General features: G+C 36.9%; 1 protein-coding gene across 2 annotated transcripts in view; it reads left to right on the top strand.

The window, feature by feature from the left end:
* srgap3 (SLIT-ROBO Rho GTPase activating protein 3) overlaps positions 1-20,134 on the top strand; it is a 121,921-nt gene extending 101,787 nt beyond the window's left edge. For both annotated transcript variants that reach the window (XM_065279859.2, XM_065279858.2), the window contains exons 19-22: positions 6,442-6,622; positions 8,727-8,876; positions 10,271-10,580; positions 14,279-20,134. In XM_065279859.2, the coding sequence (XP_065135931.2) occupies positions 6,442-6,622; positions 8,727-8,876; positions 10,271-10,580; positions 14,279-14,710 (1,073 nt within the window). In that variant the 3' untranslated portion in view covers positions 14,711-20,134. The remainder of the gene's footprint in view (positions 1-6,441; positions 6,623-8,726; positions 8,877-10,270; positions 10,581-14,278) is intronic.
* The last annotated feature ends 555 nt before the right edge of the window (positions 20,135-20,689 follow it).

Genomic DNA, 20,689 nt, shown 5'->3' with positions numbered 1-20,689 from the left:
TTTTTAACACAACAGCATTGTTTTTTTTTGTGTTACTAATTAGGGCAAACATCACGAACACAAGTGTTTAAAGATTTCTAAAACCCCTAATGCAAAGTATTAAACTTTGCCATGCCCCTGTTTATGTTCCCCATTCAGTCCTGGCTTTTTTCAGACTTCTGATCAGTTCGAAATCCCACGCTTTAGCTCTAGAACAAGGCTTTTGCAACCTTCTTGTATCCTCGCAGTCGGATTTTAACATTACAATTCGACCAATCAGGTTAAGTCACCATAGAAACAATCAGTCAGCATTCATACTTGCAGTTTTACTTTCTATCTTTGCAGCGCCTGCATTTAATTTCACCCCTGGTTGGAGACCCTAATGAAACTGATTGGTATTTCTATTTGACTTTGAGATTTTCTGGCAAGCACTGATTTGCGCCGTGTATCTTCTTAACCCTGCATCACCTCAAAGTGTGTTTGGCCCCGCTAGCTTCTGGGAGCTGATGCGTGAACTGATCTGTGGTCAGGCGATGGCAGTGGTAACGTTAAATGAAAGCTGGGTGGCAGATTTGATAGGATTTAGATAAAGTCCACTTTGCATTTTTAGCAGCCCATCCATGTGAAATAAGCATCTTGTGGTCCTGATGGGAGAAATAACAGTGGGAGGTCCTATCTTTTGTGTTGTGTATAATCTTAACTCTGTCGTCAGGGTGGGCCTTTGTTATATGAAATATAGTTTCTGTGTTTCAATAGTAAATGCTTAAACACATTTGCTGTGGTCAATGGGGCAGTCTGACATCATCATATTATTGCTTCTTATTATGCCCTGTGAATATATGGACCATTTTATGAGTAAACTTTAACACACTTCTCGACCAGACATCCAGGACGTAGGGTAGCAGCAGAGGGAATATTGTAAATAAATATTTCACATCAAGTCTGAATCAGATTTTTTAAAGGGATAGTTCACCCATAAATGAAAATAATGTCATTAATGACTCACCCTTATGTCGTTCCAAACTCGTAAGACATCCGTTCATCTTCGGAACACAGTTTAAGATGTTTTAGATTTAGTCCGAGAGCTTGCTGACCCTTCATTGAAAATCTATGTACGGTATACTGTCCATGTCCAGAAAGGTAATAAGAACATCATCAAAGTAGTCCATGTGACATCAGTGGGTCAGTTAGAATGTGTTGAAGCATCAAAAATACTTTTGGTCCAAAAATAAAAAAATACGACTTTATTCAGCATTGTCTCATCTTCCACGTCTGTTGTGAAGCGCATGTGTGAGACTAAAGTCACGTGAGTGCAGTGACATGGATGACGTGTTATCCTCAGACATATTTGCGAAGTTTTTTTTTTAACTACAGCATGCGTCTCCCTCAGACTGTAAACGAATCCCGGGCACAAAAAAAAAAAAAAAAAAAGATGGGGCGCACCAGATAACACGTCATCGGCGTCGTACGTCATCCGCTTCGTAGGTCATCCGCGTCAATTAGACGCAGAAGAGAAGACAATGCATAATAAAGATGTAATTTTTGTTATTTTTGGACCAAAATGTATTTTTTATGCTTTAGCTCTCTGACTAAATATAAAACATCTTAAACTGTGTTCTTAAACTGTGTTCCGAAGATGAACGGAGATCTTACGAGTTTGGAAGGACATAAGGGTGAGTCATTTCAGTTTTGGGTGAACTATCCCTTTAACACTGCAAAAATAGGACTTTGCAATAAGCTAATGGATCTTTATGAACTTCCCCTTATACCAAAGATTAATCTTAAAGGGGACAGAGAATGAAAAACCATTTTACCTTGACTTTGTTGATTAATGGTAGTCTACCCGCAGTCACGAACATACAAAAAGTGCTAGACATGCTAAACATCTCAGTCTCATAGAAATTCCTCTTTTAGAAACGTCAGCCAGAAAACGGCCCAATCTGAAAAACTGATGATTATGACATCACAGGCATCTAAATGCCCCTCCACTTTAAAATAATTGGCTACAATTTTTGAGTGGCAGCAAAGTCACACTGTAAAAAATTTCCCTGTAAAATAACAGTAAAGAGCTGGCAGCAGAGACGCCAGCAGTATACTGTTATTTTTACGGTATTTATACGTAAAATGACTTTACGGTAGTAGTCTGTAAACCATAAAAACTGTATTGTTCTGTATTTATATAATTAACAGTAAAGAGCTGGCAGCAGAGACGCCAGCAGTATACCGTTATTTTTACAGTATTCATATGTCAAATTAATTTACGGTAGTAGTCTGTAAACCAGAAATACAGAATACTTCTGTAGTCACACTGTTAAATAATTTCACAGTCTAATACAGTAAAAAATAAATGCATTTTTCTGTGATTTATTTAGAAACTAAAATAATATTGTTTAGGTTTAAAGTAACAACCTAAACAATATTATTGTAATTTCCAAATAATCACAGAAATATGCAGCATTTTTGAAATAACATAAATTTAGTCTCTAAAAATTCTTCATTGATATTTAAAATATCAGTCTCCCATGAACTTGCCCAATGAATTCCCAGGGCTAAAGACAACTGCTTAAGATATGCATTATTGTGAATATTATGCAAAATAAGCAACAAAAACTTTCAAATCAAACACCTTTATTTCAAAGAGAAATGTCAATGTCAACATGAATACAAAAAAGGAAAGAAAATAAATCCTGTTGGACAATGTTGAAAAAGCTTTCTAGTAGTAAACAGAAACAGTAGTTTCTTGCTTTAGACTATGGCAATAAACGTACGTTCTTAAATTGCTCGTCAGAGACTGCCCCTATGTGAAGGGCATAACCTATAGTTTACTTTTTGAAAACATACCTAAGGCCATTTTGAAACTATTATAGTACAGTAGAACATTTTGTCAGGATGTATCAATAATAAGCATAAAAAACATTTAGGATGAAACCGTATAGGCACATGTGCCACTGCAAGCTAGACTTGCAGGTTACCTCTTAAAATTGTCCTGTGAGGTAGGTTTGTGTTTTTACATCTTAGTTCTTGTGGATCCAGAAGAGACGATCATCACTTTAGTAGCCGCTGTTCCTCTCTGCAGCATTATTCCAGTGCTGCCACTGTCAAAGAACAAAAAACAACCATACTCATAAATAAACTAAACAATCACGGATGTAAAGTATAAACTCCAAGCTAATGCTTATAAAGTTAAAAATACCAGTATAATTGTGGCAATGCCAGACTGTCAAAAAATGAGAGAAAGATTATATACTCACCGATCTATATGAAGTTCCAATAAAAAGTCAAGGAGATTCTTCAGTAGCATGGCCACGTGTGTATTTAACTGCAGAAGACGACTTCTGGACGATCACACCTTTCTTCTTAGAGACAATCTTGTCTGATGATTTTGGCATTTGTTCCTCTCTCTTGATTTATATCAATGAAGTGCCTAAATCAAAAGCAATTCATTGTTTTTTTGTCTTTCGTCATTGCACAAATTGAGTGGATTTAAAGGAATAGTCTACCCTTTTGCCATATTAAACTATGTTATTACCTCAACCTAGACAAATTAATACATACCTATCTTTTTTCAATGCGTGCACTGTACAACATGTTGTGAATGTGTTAGCATTTAGCCTATCCCCATTCATTCCTATGGTACCAAACAGGGAAGCCACCAAACACTTCCGTGTTTTCCTTATTTAAAGACTGTTACATGAGGAGTTATACCAGTAAGTATGGTGCCACAAAATAAAACTTTTTTTTGGTACCATAGGAATGAATGGGGCTAGGCTAAATGCTAACACATTCATAACGTGCTGTACAGTGCACGCATTGAAAAAAGATAGGTATGTATTAATTCGTCTAGGTTGAGGTAATAACATAGTTTAATATGGCAAAAGGGTAGACTATTCCTTTAATGACATCAAATGGAATTATAATAAAGTCTATACCCTGTGTGTGTGTGTGTGTGTGTGTGTGTGTGTGTGTGTGTGTGTGTGTGTGTGTGTGTACCTGGTAATTATCACGTTGTGGGGACCAATTGTCCCCATAAAGATAGGAATACCAGTGTTTTTGTGACCTTGTGGGGACATTTTGATGTCCCCATGAGGAAACATGCTTATAAATCAAACAGAATGATGTTTATTGAGAGTGTGAAGTATCAGAAAGTTTTGTGTGATGGTTGGGGTTAGGGATTGGGGTAGGTACTGTAAGGGGAATAGAATATACAGTTTGTGTGGTATAAAATACATTACGTCTATGGAATGTCCCCACAAAACATGGAAACCAGAATGTGTGTGTGTGTGTGTGTGTGTGTGTGTGTGTGTGTGTGTGTGTGTGTGTGTGTGTGTGTGTGTGTGTGTGTGTGTGTGTGTGTGTGTGTGTGTGTGTTGAGGCTTGAAATGTACAGTACTAATTCCATTTTATGCATAAAATACAAACACATTAATTTAATTGTATATATCTATATAATGGTGGCAGGGATTGAAGGGGTTTACCTCTGAATGAATTCCAGAGGGCAGGCTGTCTCATCTTGATACTGAAGGCTGAAAATGTAGTAGGTTGCAAACATAGCAGCAAGTCCAATTGCAAATGTTGGTGTGATGCCCTCAGAGCCCTTAAAGGTGATCATCCAACCCTTAATTGTGACTTGCCTTGTTGCACTTGAAACTTAACAACATGGAAATACTTGTTACCTTGTGTAAACATTTGTAAACTCAAGATGAATGGATAAAATATACAATGTGTCTATCAATGATTCTAAATTAAATGTATATTACCAGGTATCAGGCGAGGACTTGCAGGAAGACTGAGAGTTGTCTCAACGTCAGCTGCAGTGGCAGATACCTGAAGGGAACAAATACATTATCCTTACCATAATAAGATTTTTAAGAAGAAAATTTATAAAAAGGACAATAATTAGTAAAAACTAGGTGGAATGTAACCAAGACGTGAACGAGGTACCTACAATCAAACTTCTAAATAGATTTGACATTCAAAATTTTAAGGGTAACAATTTATCTTTTTAACTCCATGTTGTCACACGTAGCTTACATGCAGCTTCCTTTGAGCCAAAAAAATATTTACACCTCTCTTTTTACATATGTAGTAGTACTCCCACAAACTAGTACACACATTGCATTCACAAAGAGTCCAGAAGGACAATATTTTCACACCAATTTGGCGTTTAAAAAGAAAAATGCAAAGCCTTGACTTTTCAACTTTAACCAAACTACAATTAGCTTTATTTTCTTGTTAACTGTTTGTAAAACACTTTTCATTAAAAGTCGACACAAACAAAATAAAACTCACCAAAACCATCTTGGATAGTCGATGTTCAAATAATCCTATGGTTTGGTTAAAGTCAATTTTTTAATAAGTGTTGTTTCTCAAATTCAGAAGTAGCCTACGGCTAACTTTACCAAAATTAAACAAAATACCACTCAAAAGTAATATTGTTTTGGCTATTCAAATCTAAGCCTCACTGTTCAATGACATGTTTAAATCCCTAGCAAGAGAAGCTTCTATCAGTTGATATCAAGCATTTTTGGCAATATGAATAAGATTTGAATTACCGTTTCATTTGTAGATGCAAGACCCGATGAATTTGATGAAGAACACTTGAGAATGTGCAGCACGTCATCTAAATTGTACGTCCTCTTCTGGAAAATCTCCAATCCAAATAATGGTTCCCGAAATTCCATCCAGGGGTTACTGACAAATTACTTCTGTATTTTTTTAAAGAAAATTGACCAAAAGCAAAAGGCTAGCCTCAATTTATAAAACTAATATTGCTTCTGACCGTGCTCCAAATTCCCCAGTCAACATGCATTTTCGAGAAAATACTGTATTGTCCTGTAATTTAAAACATCAACTTACTGTTGAGGGCCTCTGTCTTGTTGCTCCAATTTAAGCAGCCCACAATGCATTGCTAATTACAGTACTAAACTGTTTAACATGAAAACAGTATTTTAGTGTTGAAAATTGGCTGTAAATTTACGGCAATTGCTTACAGTGCAGCCAATCAGTAATGAGATTGCAAGTTAAGCCAGTAGGGGGAGCCAAATAGGTGCAAAACCACTTGTTTAAAATCCCCCACCATAAAAGAGCTTTCTGAGAGAGGTTTTTAGGAAGCTTCTAAGGCATTATAGACCCAAACAATACATTTTTGTCTACATGTCACATCACAGAACAAGGATAAATACTCAATCATTCTATGTCACCTTTAAATCATTTTAAAAACAGTTTTATATTTTAAATAAATTTTGATGCTTTGACGTCTTCATGTTCAGTCTGGACATAAAAACTGTTTGCTATCTTGTCACGCCTGGTTATATCTGTGTGTGTTTTTTTTTCAAACCAGCAGGGTGTGTGATTGGAAGTCTATTGCTTTATAGCCTTTTGCAAATTTGTTGACATAATTCTTTGCACAAACAAGTCTTTTCTCCAAGTCTCACTCGTCCTATCTGTTTCTCTTTCTCACAGAGGTGGAGCAGATTGAGGCAATCGCAAAGTTTGACTACGCGGGTCGTACTCCTCGAGAGCTGTCATTTAAAAAAGGCGCGTCCCTTTTGCTGTATCATCGTGCATCTGAAGACTGGTGGGAAGGCCGACACAATGGTGTTGATGGACTTATACCTCACCAATACATCGTGGTACAAGACCTGTGAGTATCTAAACTATTACCACTGCCTGTCACTGCATGTCCCGCACAGATGATTGATGGTTCTTGTGACTTTCGATAATCATTTAGTTTTCCTTTTTTTTGTACAGTACATCATCTGAAAGCTTTTCATTGATAAAGTGTAGGACATTTGGCCCAGATCTGAAATCTAAGGATGCAAAAAAATCTAAAAATTGAGAAAATCACCTTTAAAGTTGTCCAAATGAAGTCCTTAGCAATACATATTACTAATGATAAATACATTTTGTATATATATTTACGGTAGGAAATTTACTAAATATCTTAATGGAACATGATCTTTACTTAATATCCTAATGATTTTGACATTACATTTTTTTTTAATAATTTTAACCAATACAATGTATTATTTGCTATTGCTACAAATATACCCATTCTACTTATAACTTATGGTTTTGTTGTCCAAGGTCACATAGTGCTCATTCTTAGTTCATGTTCACTAATGCACTTACTATTATTAACCAATGCAATCTTATTGTAAAGTGTTACCCCTCATGTAAAATTAAGTTTATAATAATATGCACAGGGGATTTGGCACAAGTTACAGTACAGTTTAATGCATGTTGCCCTGTGAGTATTATATGACTAATGGACCAGTCTGTTATAACTTATAGTCATAAGTGAGAATCAAATAGTTCCTACCATTAACATTGAAATTTAATTAAAATGTAACAGCACTGAGTGGTACTGAGTGGCAGTTAAATAATGCTTTTATGTCCTTGGCAGGGGCTAAATGTATCTAAAATACCAGGCATCTAAGTGTGTGCATATGTGCTTGCTTTGTGGGAAAAATAATAGAGGTTTACTAATGTGCCAAGCATGGTTGGCGATTTATACAGCACTTTTGCATTTGTCAAATGCATCTGGGTGCTATGGGACATCACATACTTCACTAAGGTTAAAGTGAGCAAAAATATTTTTTTAGGGTGTGCATTATCAGGAAAGACTTTGAGGGATAGTTCACCCAAAACCGAATATTCTGTCATCCTTTTATCATCCTCATGTTGTTCTAAATCTGTATGAATTTCTTTTTTCTGATGAACACAAAAGAAGATATTTTGAGAAATGATGGTAAGCACACAGCAGATAGTGACCATTGACTTCCATAGTAGAAAAAACAAATACGATGGGTACCATCAACTGTGTTTATCAAAAACATCTTCTTCATCATTTATCACAATACTTCCATAATATTTGTTGTCCTACTATGGAAGTCAATGGTTATGGTAGGTGTGTGCTTACCATCATTTATCAAAATATCCTCTTTTGTGTTTATAAAAAGAAAAAAAATATCCGTGAGGGTGAGTAAAGATGACAGAATTTTCATTTTTGGGTGAACTATCCCTTTAATTGCATTGTCCTTGGGTTGATCATATTTAAGCCATTGACTGATATTAACTACCGCATTTCAGTAATTACTAAAAAGATGACACACTCATTATCCCTCTGTAATGTCGAACCGGTGTCAGTTTGATGAATGAGTTTATTAAAAGGGTCAATCTAAGACCTGTTTCCAAAATTGCAAGATTTGACAGCAGCAAATTATGAAAATGGATGCTGCTAAAATGAATCTGACCATCAATAAAAAAAAATGGTTACTGCCAGGCAGCAAAAATATTCAAAGGTCAACAATCATGCATCGCATTTGAAACAGTAAACAAGTTAATGAAACTCTTGTGCTGTTTTTTTTTTTGTGAAAGTCACATTGAACAGCTTTAGATTACCACACACCTTCTGCTGCTGTCTCACAAGAAGATGAGAACGCAGGGGAACTGTAAAAACAGCTTGTGTACATGCAGTGAAATTGCGATCTGTGAATGTTTGCTTGCTGGCCACAAAAAATCTAATTTTCATGTAGCTCAAGAACAATGCCACTGGACTAAAAATGTATATCTAATAGCACAATAAGCTTTTTTTACCTGTCTGTAAAATTATCTAAAAAAGCTATAAGATTGTGCAATATTTTAAAATACAGTTATGGCATCGATATGATACCGTATGAAGATTATCTCTAGCATGGTTAAAAAGTGATGGTAACTGGTAATTCATAATTACATTGTCTCTTTAGGGATGATGCATTCTCTGATAGTTTGAGCCAGAAGGCGGACAGCGAGGCCAGCAGTGGACCTTTACTAGATGATAAAGCCTCGTCCAAAAATGATCTTCAGTCTCCATGCGAACCGTCAACTGAATACAGCTTCAGCGGGGTCATGGGACGGTCAGTAGCCCATTTTCTAATTATGCTTGATTTATTCCACGTTTCCATCCTCAGGATGATCCCACTTAACTTGTTTAATCTTGATCTACTTCCACTTGCCTCTTCTCTTAAAGGACAAGTTCGGTATTTTAGACTTAAAGCCCTGTTTTCAGATTGTTTATGGTGAAATAGAATGGTTTTGACTGAAATTTCGACATTTGCGGGTGCCCTGAGAATTTTCGCGTGTTTGTGTTTCAGCTCAGACCTCTATAATGGATTTAATGGTGCACTGGAACAATCCTTCCTTAAATGCATTAAACTTTCGTTTACAAAGACGTGAAACTCACCGAGTGGTCAGGGGTGTTCACTGGTATGCTCACACAAAAATCGCTCCAAAATACGCATTCCAACAGGTTTTATCGTAGTTTTTACCAGCCCCATGGACTTGTATTAGATGTCCTGTGAGGTACGGTATTACTCCGCGCCGGGAACTTTGTTTCTATTCTTGCAATAGGCAAAGGCGGATTAGCGCCACCACCTGGGCTGGAGTATCTATTATTCAAGCTCTAAGCGGAAGAATGTACGGGTGTGAGGCGTTTGGAAAAATAGGTCCACAAGTGAACAACGAATGCTAAAACAGCTGTTGGAAAGCATCTTTTGCAGCGATTTTTGTGTGAGCATATCAGTGAACACCCCTGACCACTCGGTGAGTTTCACATCTTTGTAAACGAAAGTTTAATGCATTTTAGGAAGGATTGTTCCAGTGCACCATTAAACCCATTGCAGAGGTCTGAGCTGAAACACAAACACGCGAAAATTCTCAGGGCACCCGCAAATGTCGAAATTTCAGTCAAAACCATTCTATTTCACCATAAACAATCTGAAAACAGGGCTTTAAGTCTAAAATACCGAACTTGTCCTTTAAAAGAATAGTTTACCCCCAAATCATTATTTACACACTTTCAAGTTGTTACAAACCTGTATCAATTTCTGGGTTTTGCTGAACACAAAGGAAGATATATGTAATTAAGCATGAAACAGAACACCATTGACTTCCATAGTAGGAAAGAAAAATACTATGGAAAAACGATTTGATTACAAACATTGCTCAAAATATCTTCCTGTGTGTTCAGCAAAACAAAGAAATTTGGTTATTTGAGTGCGATGCTAATGGTCTAATCCGATTCAATGGATTATGCTAAGCTATGCTAAAAATGGTACCGCCAGACCCGGAAATCAGCTGAATGGATTCCAAAACAGTAAAAATCCTATTTTCAAAAAAAGTGGAGTGTCCCTTTAAGGGATGTTTGTGATGGAGATACTTCATGCTTTTTTTGTATTTTACTGCCTGAAAAAAATAAAACCTTAAAACTATATGAAGCTAATCTTAACCATTTAATTATGCTTTTCTGCAGGGTTCGTTTGCGTTCTGATGGGTCAGCCGTTCCCCGGCGTCGCAGCGGGACGGATGCTCACAGCCCTCCCCGGGACACACCGCCACGGGCCGCCGCCTGCCCCAGCAGTCCCCATAAGATTGCAGTCAGCAGAGGCCACATAGAAAGTCCAGAGAAGAGACGTTTGGGGACCTTCGGCAGTGCCGGTAGCATTAACTACCCCGAGAGAAAGATCTATCCTGAGGGTCATCCTCTCAGGCCTGTCCCAGGAACAACAAGACACAGTAGTCTAGGAGACCATAAGTCCCTGGAGGCTGAAGCTTTAGCGGAGGTGAGTGCACGATTTTATGGTCACTGTTAGAAAAATTGTCAAAATATGTACCCCAGCTGTCACTGGGACAGTATCTTATGTCCTTATATGTCCAAATGAGGTACAGATATGTATACATTTGCTACCAGTATGTTACTTTAAGATGCTAATGTGCTGTATTTGGTACCAATACAGTATGTATCTTTGAGGCATTAATATCAACTTTAGGTGCAAAGCTGTACATTTTGAAAGGGTACAGGCCCAGTGACAGCTTAGATTTGTTGTTTTTGCAATGGTAAATGATTTCCCAGTCTTATTTTTAGAATACATCCAGATAATAAAGGAAGTTTGCATGCAGTATTAAAAAACTGAGTAAAGTTATGTCCTAAAATGTTAGTGTGAGCTCCCTTAGACTTGAGCAATAGCAGGAACCTGCAGACTTTCCTAAATCTAAATGAAATTAAAGACTCATTTTTAATGTAAAGACTTGAGGACTTCAGTCTCCTAAAAAGATTTCAAGATGTGCTTAATGCCAAGAGAGGTCAAACTAAAAACTCACATTTAAAGGGACACTCCACTTTTTTTGAAAATATGCTAATGATATTAGGCAGCGCCTGAAAATAGTCCCCTTGGTAACTTTCAATAGCAGAGGACTATTTTTGGGTACTGCGTAATATCATTGCGCCTCTTGCAGCCATGTTACGGCGGCAAAGTCCTTGATTATTACGCCGGAATGAGAGTAAAGTCCTAGCCATATCGGCCTAGAAAATTGCAACTTTTAATTGTACGTCAGTCTTAGTACACGATGTAACTACAGAAGAGTCAAGTTTTAAATCTGAAAAATATCGAAACTCTTTGGTCATTTTTGAGCACGATGCTAATGGTCTAATCAGATTCAATGGAGTATGCTAAGCAATGCTAAAAGTGCTAGCGCCAGACCTGGAGATCAGCTGAATGGATTTCAAAATGGTAAAAATCAAATGTTTAACTCTAGTGGAGCTGGAAAATTTATTTATTTTTTTTAAAAAGTGGGGTGTCCCTTTAATAGCAATTTCAATGTAAATCTTAAATTTGAAGAGCTAAGATGCAAAACCCTCTAAGTGCGTCTGACATGTTTTCTTGTAAATAAGCATATAATGGTTTACTGCCAACAAAGCAATGCCTTCTGAATGATCTAAGGGCGAGAATAAGCGGATTTGAAGCAAAAGTATTTTATAAACCGGTACTGAGAGCAGTTTGTTAGTATCATTATCTCATTTTTGATGGAGGTGGCATTTAGCGGCTTTTGCATCTGAGCTCCTCATGCATATCCTTAAAATAAATCTTGATGTGGCATACATAAATCCTTTATATTTTGTACCCAAGCTCTAACTCAAAGAGATTTTAAACGCTCTTACAAGCAGTGCAATTAGCCTAAAAGTCTCTGTGCCTGCAGAAGCTGGATGGATTTCTAAAGAGCTTGCACTCGTGAGCAGATATCAGCATGATATCTGCACTAATCCATCTGTTTCATTTCTTCTCCATTAAATAATAAAGTCTGACACACTGAACACTTTATCATCTTTTGTAAATGACTTCATTGCATCTGTGCTCTGCTCACCTAATAAACAAACATGATTTATATGGATATCAAAACAAACACATGACTTATACTCTACAATACTGTCAGGGAGAAATTTGTGATTTTTTTTATATTTATACCGCATTTCTGTATTATAAGTGTAAACTGAATCATCCGATTGATGTGCATTTTAAGGGGTGCGTGTAAATGCGTTTCAGGGGGCGTGTAGCATCTGTCTAGTAATAAGATCCTGCAAGGTGCATATTCTTTGCGAGTGTGTGCCTGTGTCTTCATGAGCCTTTTATCTTCCGGGCATTAAATTTTTATGGCATGCTCAGCTGTAAGAGAGAGCGGAGATGAATGAGGAAAGGCCGGGACACTGGGTGCGTATCAAACGTAATCCACCGTGGTGATGTACTGCACAGGACCTCCTAGAAAAGTATGATAAATACCTAGAAAGATTAGAGAACAACAAGGCCACAGTTCAGGAAATAGTTTCTGTGCAGTTTTAAAGTGGACATTTCACAAGACTTTTTTTAAGATGTCAAATAAATCTTTGCTGTCCCCAGAGTACATATGTGAAGTTTTAGCTCAAAATACAGATCATTTATTATAAAATGTTAAAATTGCCACTTTGTAGGTGTGAGCAAAAATGTGCCAATTTTGGGTGTGTCCTTTAAAATGCAAATGAGCTGATCTCTGCACTAAATGGCAGTGTTGTGGTTGGATAGTGCAGATTAAGGGGTGGTATTTTCCCCTTCTGACATCACAAGGGGAGCCATATTTCAATGACTAATTTTTTCACATGCTTGCAGAGAATGGTTTAACAAAACTAAGTTACTGGGTTGATATTTTTCAAATTTTCTAGGTTGATAGCAGCACCGGGGACCCAATTATAGCACTTAAACATGGAAAAGCTCAGATTTTCATGATATGTCCCCTTTAAGAAACAAAGACATTTTGTAATGTAACAAAGTAATTTTCTTATCTCAGATTAAGGGGTGTTTTGAAGAGAGGTGTAGCGGTGGTCTTGGGTCCAAAGAAATGAACCCGACCCAAAATGACCCGAATCACTTTATATCCGAACCCGGTGTGCATAAATACGTTTTTTTTTTAAAGAAAGACACGACCCGAGACAAGCCAGAGAATTTTTTCTTTTGTCTCGGGTCGGACCTCTGGTTTTCGGATCTAAGTGGACCCATGAGACCTCTAGAGAGATGCCCCATGACCTTTTATAATAACTTTGAAATATGAAACTGTTAAAAAATCCTATAGACTTGAATGAGGTTAAACATGCCATATCCAATGACCATATAGAAACTTGGTTAGGTTTGTTGACCTTGGTAGCCCCATAACTAGGTACTAAAAAACACCTTTGCATTACAAAGCAATGTTCTTTTACCCATCCAGATAGGGCTTGTTTTGTAGACCTGTAAGCAACTACCCATAACATCCTAAGAAAAACACCCACAGGACTTGGGAGTTTTTTGCATGGCCAAGCATTTCCTTCAAAAAATGAAAAAAATTGTTTTGTTCAAGTACAAACACATAATACTGTAAGCTTGGGCAATCTTAACTCTTTCACCGCCAGCGTTTTAAAAAAAAGTTGCCAGCCAGCGCCAGCGTTTTTCATGATTTTCACTAGAGTTTAATGCCTTCCAGAAAATGTTCTTCTTTAAATATATAAACATACAATATACCAAATGAAAGAACAGACCCTCTGCTTTAAAAAAAAAAAAAAAACGTTTCATCCTACCTTCAGTGGTTTTTTTGTAATCAGCTTTTGAATATGGGTAGGTTTCTCCAAAAACACCACAGTTTGAGCAAAAAGCAGAGATAATTCCATTTTTGTGACGGACTTTTCATAGAGATCCCATTCAGAGCGATCTTTAAAACAGACACGGACATGCAGCCGCTTGCCATAGGGCAATACTTCCGGGTTTAAAAAGTTGCGGAAGGGCGCCACCCTGTGGTGGATAATAACGGTATTGCGGAAAGACAGAAAATCTCGTCATTGGCGGGGAAGCGTTTTCTCTTAATTGACGAGATATCTCGTCAATGGCGGTGAAAGAGTGAACCCAGTTAGAAAATGTTTTGCTTAGTCATTCTCAACGTAATGTCTACATTAGTAACACTTGTGTATAAATCTGTGCCGCAGGACATCGAGAAGACAATGAACACTGCGCTTCACGAGCTACGCGAACTGGAACGCCAAAACACGGCCAAACAGGCTCCTGACGTGGTTTTGGATACTCTAGAACCCCTCAAGAACCCTGTGAGCTCCGAGCCGGCGAGTCCCTTACACACCATCATGATTCGAGACCCCGACGCAGCCCTGAGACGCAGCAGCAGTTCCACCTCCGAGATGATGACCACTTTTAAACCGGCGCTGTCCGCGAGGCTTGCTGGGGCCCAGCTCAGACCTCCGCCCATGCGGCCTGTTCGACCCCCACCCACACAGCACCGCTCAAGCAGCTCTAGCTCCTCCGGGATGGGAAGTCCCGCCGTGACCCCGACGGAGAAGATGTTTCCGAGCAACGCTGCTGCAGCATCCTCCGCCAACTCAGGAGAGAAACCCGGAACCATGTAGCCTCGGTGGTACGGCGTAGCGGCCTTCATCTATGAGGTAGCGGCAGAGCAGAATAGTCACGCCCAGGCCAGGAAATTCAGGTTTTGAAAAAGCTGTACCCCTGTTTTTGTTCTTTTTTGAGCCCTGGAAAGTTTGATGCATGTGATATGTAAAGCCTTGGGGCGTGCGATGCAAATCGGGTCTGGCTCAGGTGATTTTTTCCAGTTCTGTTACTACTTTCTGTGAATAAAAGTGGGAAAAAGCCTACACTTGTAACAAGTTAACAGGGTGACGGTGATGTTTGATGAAAATATGTCGTAGAGGGAAAGCTGGAAGTAAAATTAAGACAAAAAATGCATTTATTTTTTTCGTTTCATTTTACCTTTTTAAACATTGCTTGTTTTAGTTTGAGAAAGATTACATTTGTTTGCAAAATAAGTTTTGTTATTCGAAAGGGTGTGAACTCCCTCTCTCATTGGAGGACTGTTGTGAAATAGTCCCGCCTTCCAGAACTGGACTGTAAATATATAATAAAACCAAACTCACTCAAAGACAGCCAGCCTACAGCTGAGCTGTTGTAAATAGAGATATACTGTACTTGAACTTGTAATACTTTTCGTTTGTAGAATAAGTGATTATATTAAGTAACATCATAGCCAAGCTGTAAACATATATGAGATGCAGAAAACCAATATACCAACTAATTTTAAGATACCTGTGGTAAAATGTAGTTTTACTTGTGTATATACATTTTGGGTAGAATCTTTTTTTAAGTGTCAATCTTGTATAGCCTAGTTAGTACATACAGTAAGAGACAGGGAGACTACATTACGATGACCAGAATCAAGACATTTACAACCAATAAGCAAAGAAATAACGAATAAGTAAGCAGATACTTTAGTCTGAGCCATTAATGTTAGTTTGGGGAGTTGTCTGCTTATTTCTTCTCTATAGTGTTTTTGGGTGGACCACATCAGTTGCTAATACATATACTGTAGCAGTTTCAAAGCATATTTCAAAAACATTTTTCATACTTAAGTTACGTTCAATTAACAAATGAATAATTCTTAGTTACGGTGAGATCTAGAAATTACGTATTGTTTTTGATTTGTGTCTCATGAATTATCATATAAATACTTTAACCAAACTGTCCCTAAAAGGATGAATCTCACATTGGCCTATCTGGCACAAATATGTCTGGGTCATGATGGTTGTTACAAAAAAATTATTATTACAAAAATCAGCAAACCACTTACACTTAAAAATAAATGTGCTTCACTATGCCATTAAATACTTTTTTTTTTGCTGTGTGGTTTCATGAAGAACCTTTTAGAACCAAAAGAACCTTACTGTTTAAAGGGTACCTCGACTATGAAACTCGCAAGCAGTGACATCACCACCTATAGTACAAAGTAGTCATTTAACTCTTCTACCGCCAGCGTTTTAAAAAAAATGTTGCCAGCCAGCGGCAGCGTTTTTCATGATTTTCACCAAAGTTTAATGCCTTCCAGAAAATGTTTTCTTTAAATATATAAACATACAATATACCAAATGAAAGAACAGACCCTCTGCTTTTAAACAAACAAACAAAAAAAAAACGTTTCATCCTACCTTCAGTGGTTCTTTTGTTTTCAGCTTTTGAATATGGGTAGGTTTCTGCAAAAACACTACATTTTGAGCAAAAAGCAGAGATAATTCAATTTTTGTGACTGACTTTTCATAGAGATCCCATTCAGAGCGATCTTTAAAACAGACATGGACATGCAGCCGCTTGCCATAGGGCAATACTTCCGGGTTTAAAAAGTTGCGGAAAGACGGAAAATCTCGTCATTGGTGGGGAAGCGTTTTCTCTTAATTGACGAGATATCTCGTCAATGGCGGTGAAAGAGTTAAAAAGCAGATGGGAAATCTGTCTAAAGGTATAGTTCACCCAAAAATGAAAATTCTGTCATCATTTACGCACTCTTATGTTGTTACAAACCTGTATACATTTCTTTGTTCAGATGAACAAAAAAGAAGATATTTTGAGGAATTTTTGTAAACAAACCATTCATAAGCCCCATTCACTTCTATAGTATTCTACTGTATAGAAGTGAATGGGGCTCATGATCGGTTTGGTAACAAACATCCCTCAAACAATCTCTTTAAAGCTAACTACTTGAGTTGAGCGCAGACTTTTATGCATTACTTTCCGCTTACTTGCGCATGCGCATATGAATAAACAAAACTACTTGCGCACATAAGCAAAACTGTGAGAAAGCCAGTTAAGGTGTTTACATGCAACGGGAAATTAGGGTAATGAGCAAAAACTACCTGTGTCAAAACGCTGTTTATGGGCTTTTCCTGATAAAAACCATTTTGCGCGTTTACATGATCCCACACGTTATCAGTTTATTAAAGGAGCATTTCACCCGTGGAAATATTAATCTTTATTAAAAGTGGATCATATTTGTAGTTGAAATTTAACATAAATTTCGAATTAGGTGCCTGTTTGACAGAGAAAAGTAGTGTTTGTAGTCTCACCCTCCTCTACAAAGATATAGGACTTCCTTCTTTCAATGATGCAAAATGATGATTTTTACATCACTGAAAGAAGGAAGTGCAACACTGAAATCCATTATTTCTCCCGTCTCAGGGGAAACAGAGGAAATGATGCACGACCATTCAAAAACATGACTGGGTTTATAACTATACACAGCTTAATGCAAATGGGTGAAGTGTCTCTTTAAGCATAATCGGCGTATGACTGTGCATGTGTGTGTAAACACACTCAATATTTTACTTTCCACATTTTTACTTCTTAGATCGTTTTTATAGATGTTTTCTGCATCGTTCATCATTTATGCTACTCTGTGGTTCATATTGAAAGTGCTGAACAGAAGACGTCGATGTTCTTGTATTTTTAATCGCATGCAGATGTCAGAACCACAGCATTTGTCAAAACCAAATGCTGTTTCACAGCATTTCACAATCTACTGAATGAAGACTTGTTTCCATGCTATAGCATTAATAGAACAGGTTTTGATTGCAACCATTTGACCAAAAATGGTGGCCTCCAATTAATTAAAATCATGTACTGGTTGTACTGTTTTAAGTTTCACATTTTAATATAGTGTTAATCTAATAAGCCATACATTTGTTTATAGTCGGGGTACTTTTTAACAAAAGGTTCTTTGTAGTGAAAACGGTTTTATAAAAAGGGTATTTTTTGACATGGTATCACTGCAGAACCCTTTGTAGCACCTTTATTTTTAAAAATGTGAATGGAAATTTCCCAGTGTAATGATTCATTTATAAATCTGAACTCTCTCTTATAAAGTAGTTTCCAGCTTCCGATCTGAATATTCAATAGCCTAAAGAAAAAATCTTCAACATGAGAAACTCCACTGCCCCCAATCTGTCATATCATCTCCAGTTCATCTTCAACGTTACCCCTCCTCCATGAGCTGTGCTTGAAGAGGGAACACCAAGTCAGGCACAAAATTTGCCCGACTGACCTAGATATTCACATAAATACACTGAGCCCATAGTTTTTTCTCATCTTTTTTGCAGATTTCCACAATTTGCCTTAGGACTCACAACTGTATGTATTTTAATCAAAACGACAGTATGTGAAAGCTTACTGTAGCTATAGGAAAAAGTGAATTAGGTTTTGAAACCTGTACTGTTACTACGCACAAATTTTTAATTTGCAATATATTTTTAATTTGCTTTTACTTTCATGTTTTATGTGCCATATTATTTTGCATTAGGAACATTTACGAAGGACTTCCAAGGCTTGTCTTGAGAAGTTGCATTACCTTTTTCGCTATGGTATCAGCTGGAGTCTGAATACGTCCGAATGCCTCAACTTTGTAGTTGCATGGGTCTGTTGATCGCATGCGAGGGAGACCAACTTGCACGTGCTTACACCGTCCAATACGACAGTTTAAAGACTGTTAATGGTGCCTTTCCCTAAATAAAATACACATGACTACATAAGATAAGGAAAACTGGAGATGTAGCTGCACCGATTAGGTTCATCTCAGGAATTAATTCTGCAACTTTTTTCATTTACATTTCCCAAGAGGCGTCATGTTAATGTGTGACATCATAGCGTACCTTAAGACTATAATTCACTTAATACGTATTTAGATGTTCATTTGAATCCAGCCTTTATACTTTTGCCTTATAAAATAGATACAATTATAGGGTTATCTTTACAGATAGAAAAGTTTGCAAATGCAACGTTTAAAACTGAGACTGACTTGGCTCCAATGTTAAAAAAAATATGAGAATGCCTGGGAAAATGACATTTGTAGCTAATTTACATATCTCAGAAAAGAAAATATACAGGTTTTGCTTTGATCTAAAATTATTATTTGGCCTTAATAAAAAATATACACTAACCATGAAAGATTTTAATTAAAAAAAAAGTTGAATAGTTATGTTAAAAAGTGTGGGAACCATGGAGTTATCGGATGAATGAATCAGATTATTTGCCTTTGAACATTAAAAGGGCTATGAGAAATACTGCCCTCTGGTGGCCAAAACGGACCTCTATTTGTTCACCATCATAATAAAAGGGCGTAAAAAATAAAATGGTGTTGGGCAACTACCAAGTTGGCAGACAGTTTAAAATTGTAATCACATTTATTCTTGCTTCAGCATATTTCCCCCATAGACATTTTAGGCGAATCTAGCTTGCACTAGCAGCCATAAGGGTTAAATTAGTGTGAAATTCACAACCTTGGATTTGCATTCACTCACTGTCTCTGTAACACTCATGCATTTGAATACTTGAGTATCATTAGATTTCTTTTTCTCTGCTGCTGGGATATTAAGTGCATTACATTTCCATATTTCTGTTGTAAAATCCACATATGTATACAGTTATGGAGCTGATGTTGAAATAAAGAATAATATCAGGTAATAATATCATCCATAATTCATCCTGTGCCCAGTGATCCAACAAGGTTGTTTTGTGAAAAGCGTATACTTTTGCTGTTAAGTTGAAACCTGCTACCCAAGCTAATGCATTGCAGTATTTAAGACGTTGCTGGTCTTATTATAATAGGATGTTGTATGGTACTTGCACGATTACTAAGGCACTTGGTGCATCCCTGTACTTAACAGACTATATGTGATATTTCTGGAAGTATGTTTTGGGAATGTATGCAACATTGGGCGTGTATTGTATGTATGCCTTTGTGGGTGTTTATTGTATGTATGCTACAGTAAGATTCCTTCTCTGGACACGATGTCCTACGGGACAAAAGTGTCATCTGTCTGTTATAGTGGGTTGTTTTTTCCTCCTCTAAACACTTCTCGTCTGGTGATGCTGTTCTTAAATGAGTGTTCGAATGGTCGGATCCCCCCGTGATGTTATCGTACACCACCCCACTGTTTGGATGTGAACCATTCTTGAGTCCAAATAAATAAATAAAAATACATTTTTTGACCTTATGTTTCATTGCTGTGATTTATTTCTTTTCAGTTTTGTGCGCGTGCGGTTAAAGTGAGATTTTTGCAACACAAAAATCACATGTTTTGATTAAAACAACAACAACATGATAACCGTGATTACTAAAGTAATACCGTAACCGTTTATAATATCTGCAATGACTCTTTTTGGGTGAATCTCACACAATTGTTAAGATAAACATAAGGCACCACACTGTAAAAAATGCTAATTTCTATCAATTCAACCTACTATCTTAAGTTTTAATTTGTGATAAGTTGACATAATTTATAGAAAGAAGTTAAAATTGTTTAACCTAATTTGTTAAGTAACATACAATATATATATATATATATATATATATATATATATATATATATATATATATATATATATATATATATATATATATATATATATATATATATATATATATATATATATATATATATATATATATATGTGGATTCAACACAATATTTTACAGAGCATGTAAGACGTGTAAGTAAACAATGCTTGTTTAAGACCATTTGGATTTTTTTGTTGTGAATTTGCTTTAA

The sequence above is a fragment of the Paramisgurnus dabryanus genome, chromosome 7, assembly GCF_030506205.2.
Source record: "Paramisgurnus dabryanus chromosome 7, PD_genome_1.1, whole genome shotgun sequence".
NCBI lineage: Eukaryota > Metazoa > Chordata > Actinopteri > Cypriniformes > Cobitidae > Paramisgurnus > Paramisgurnus dabryanus.
This window is presented reverse-complemented; position numbering and strand designations above follow the sequence as displayed.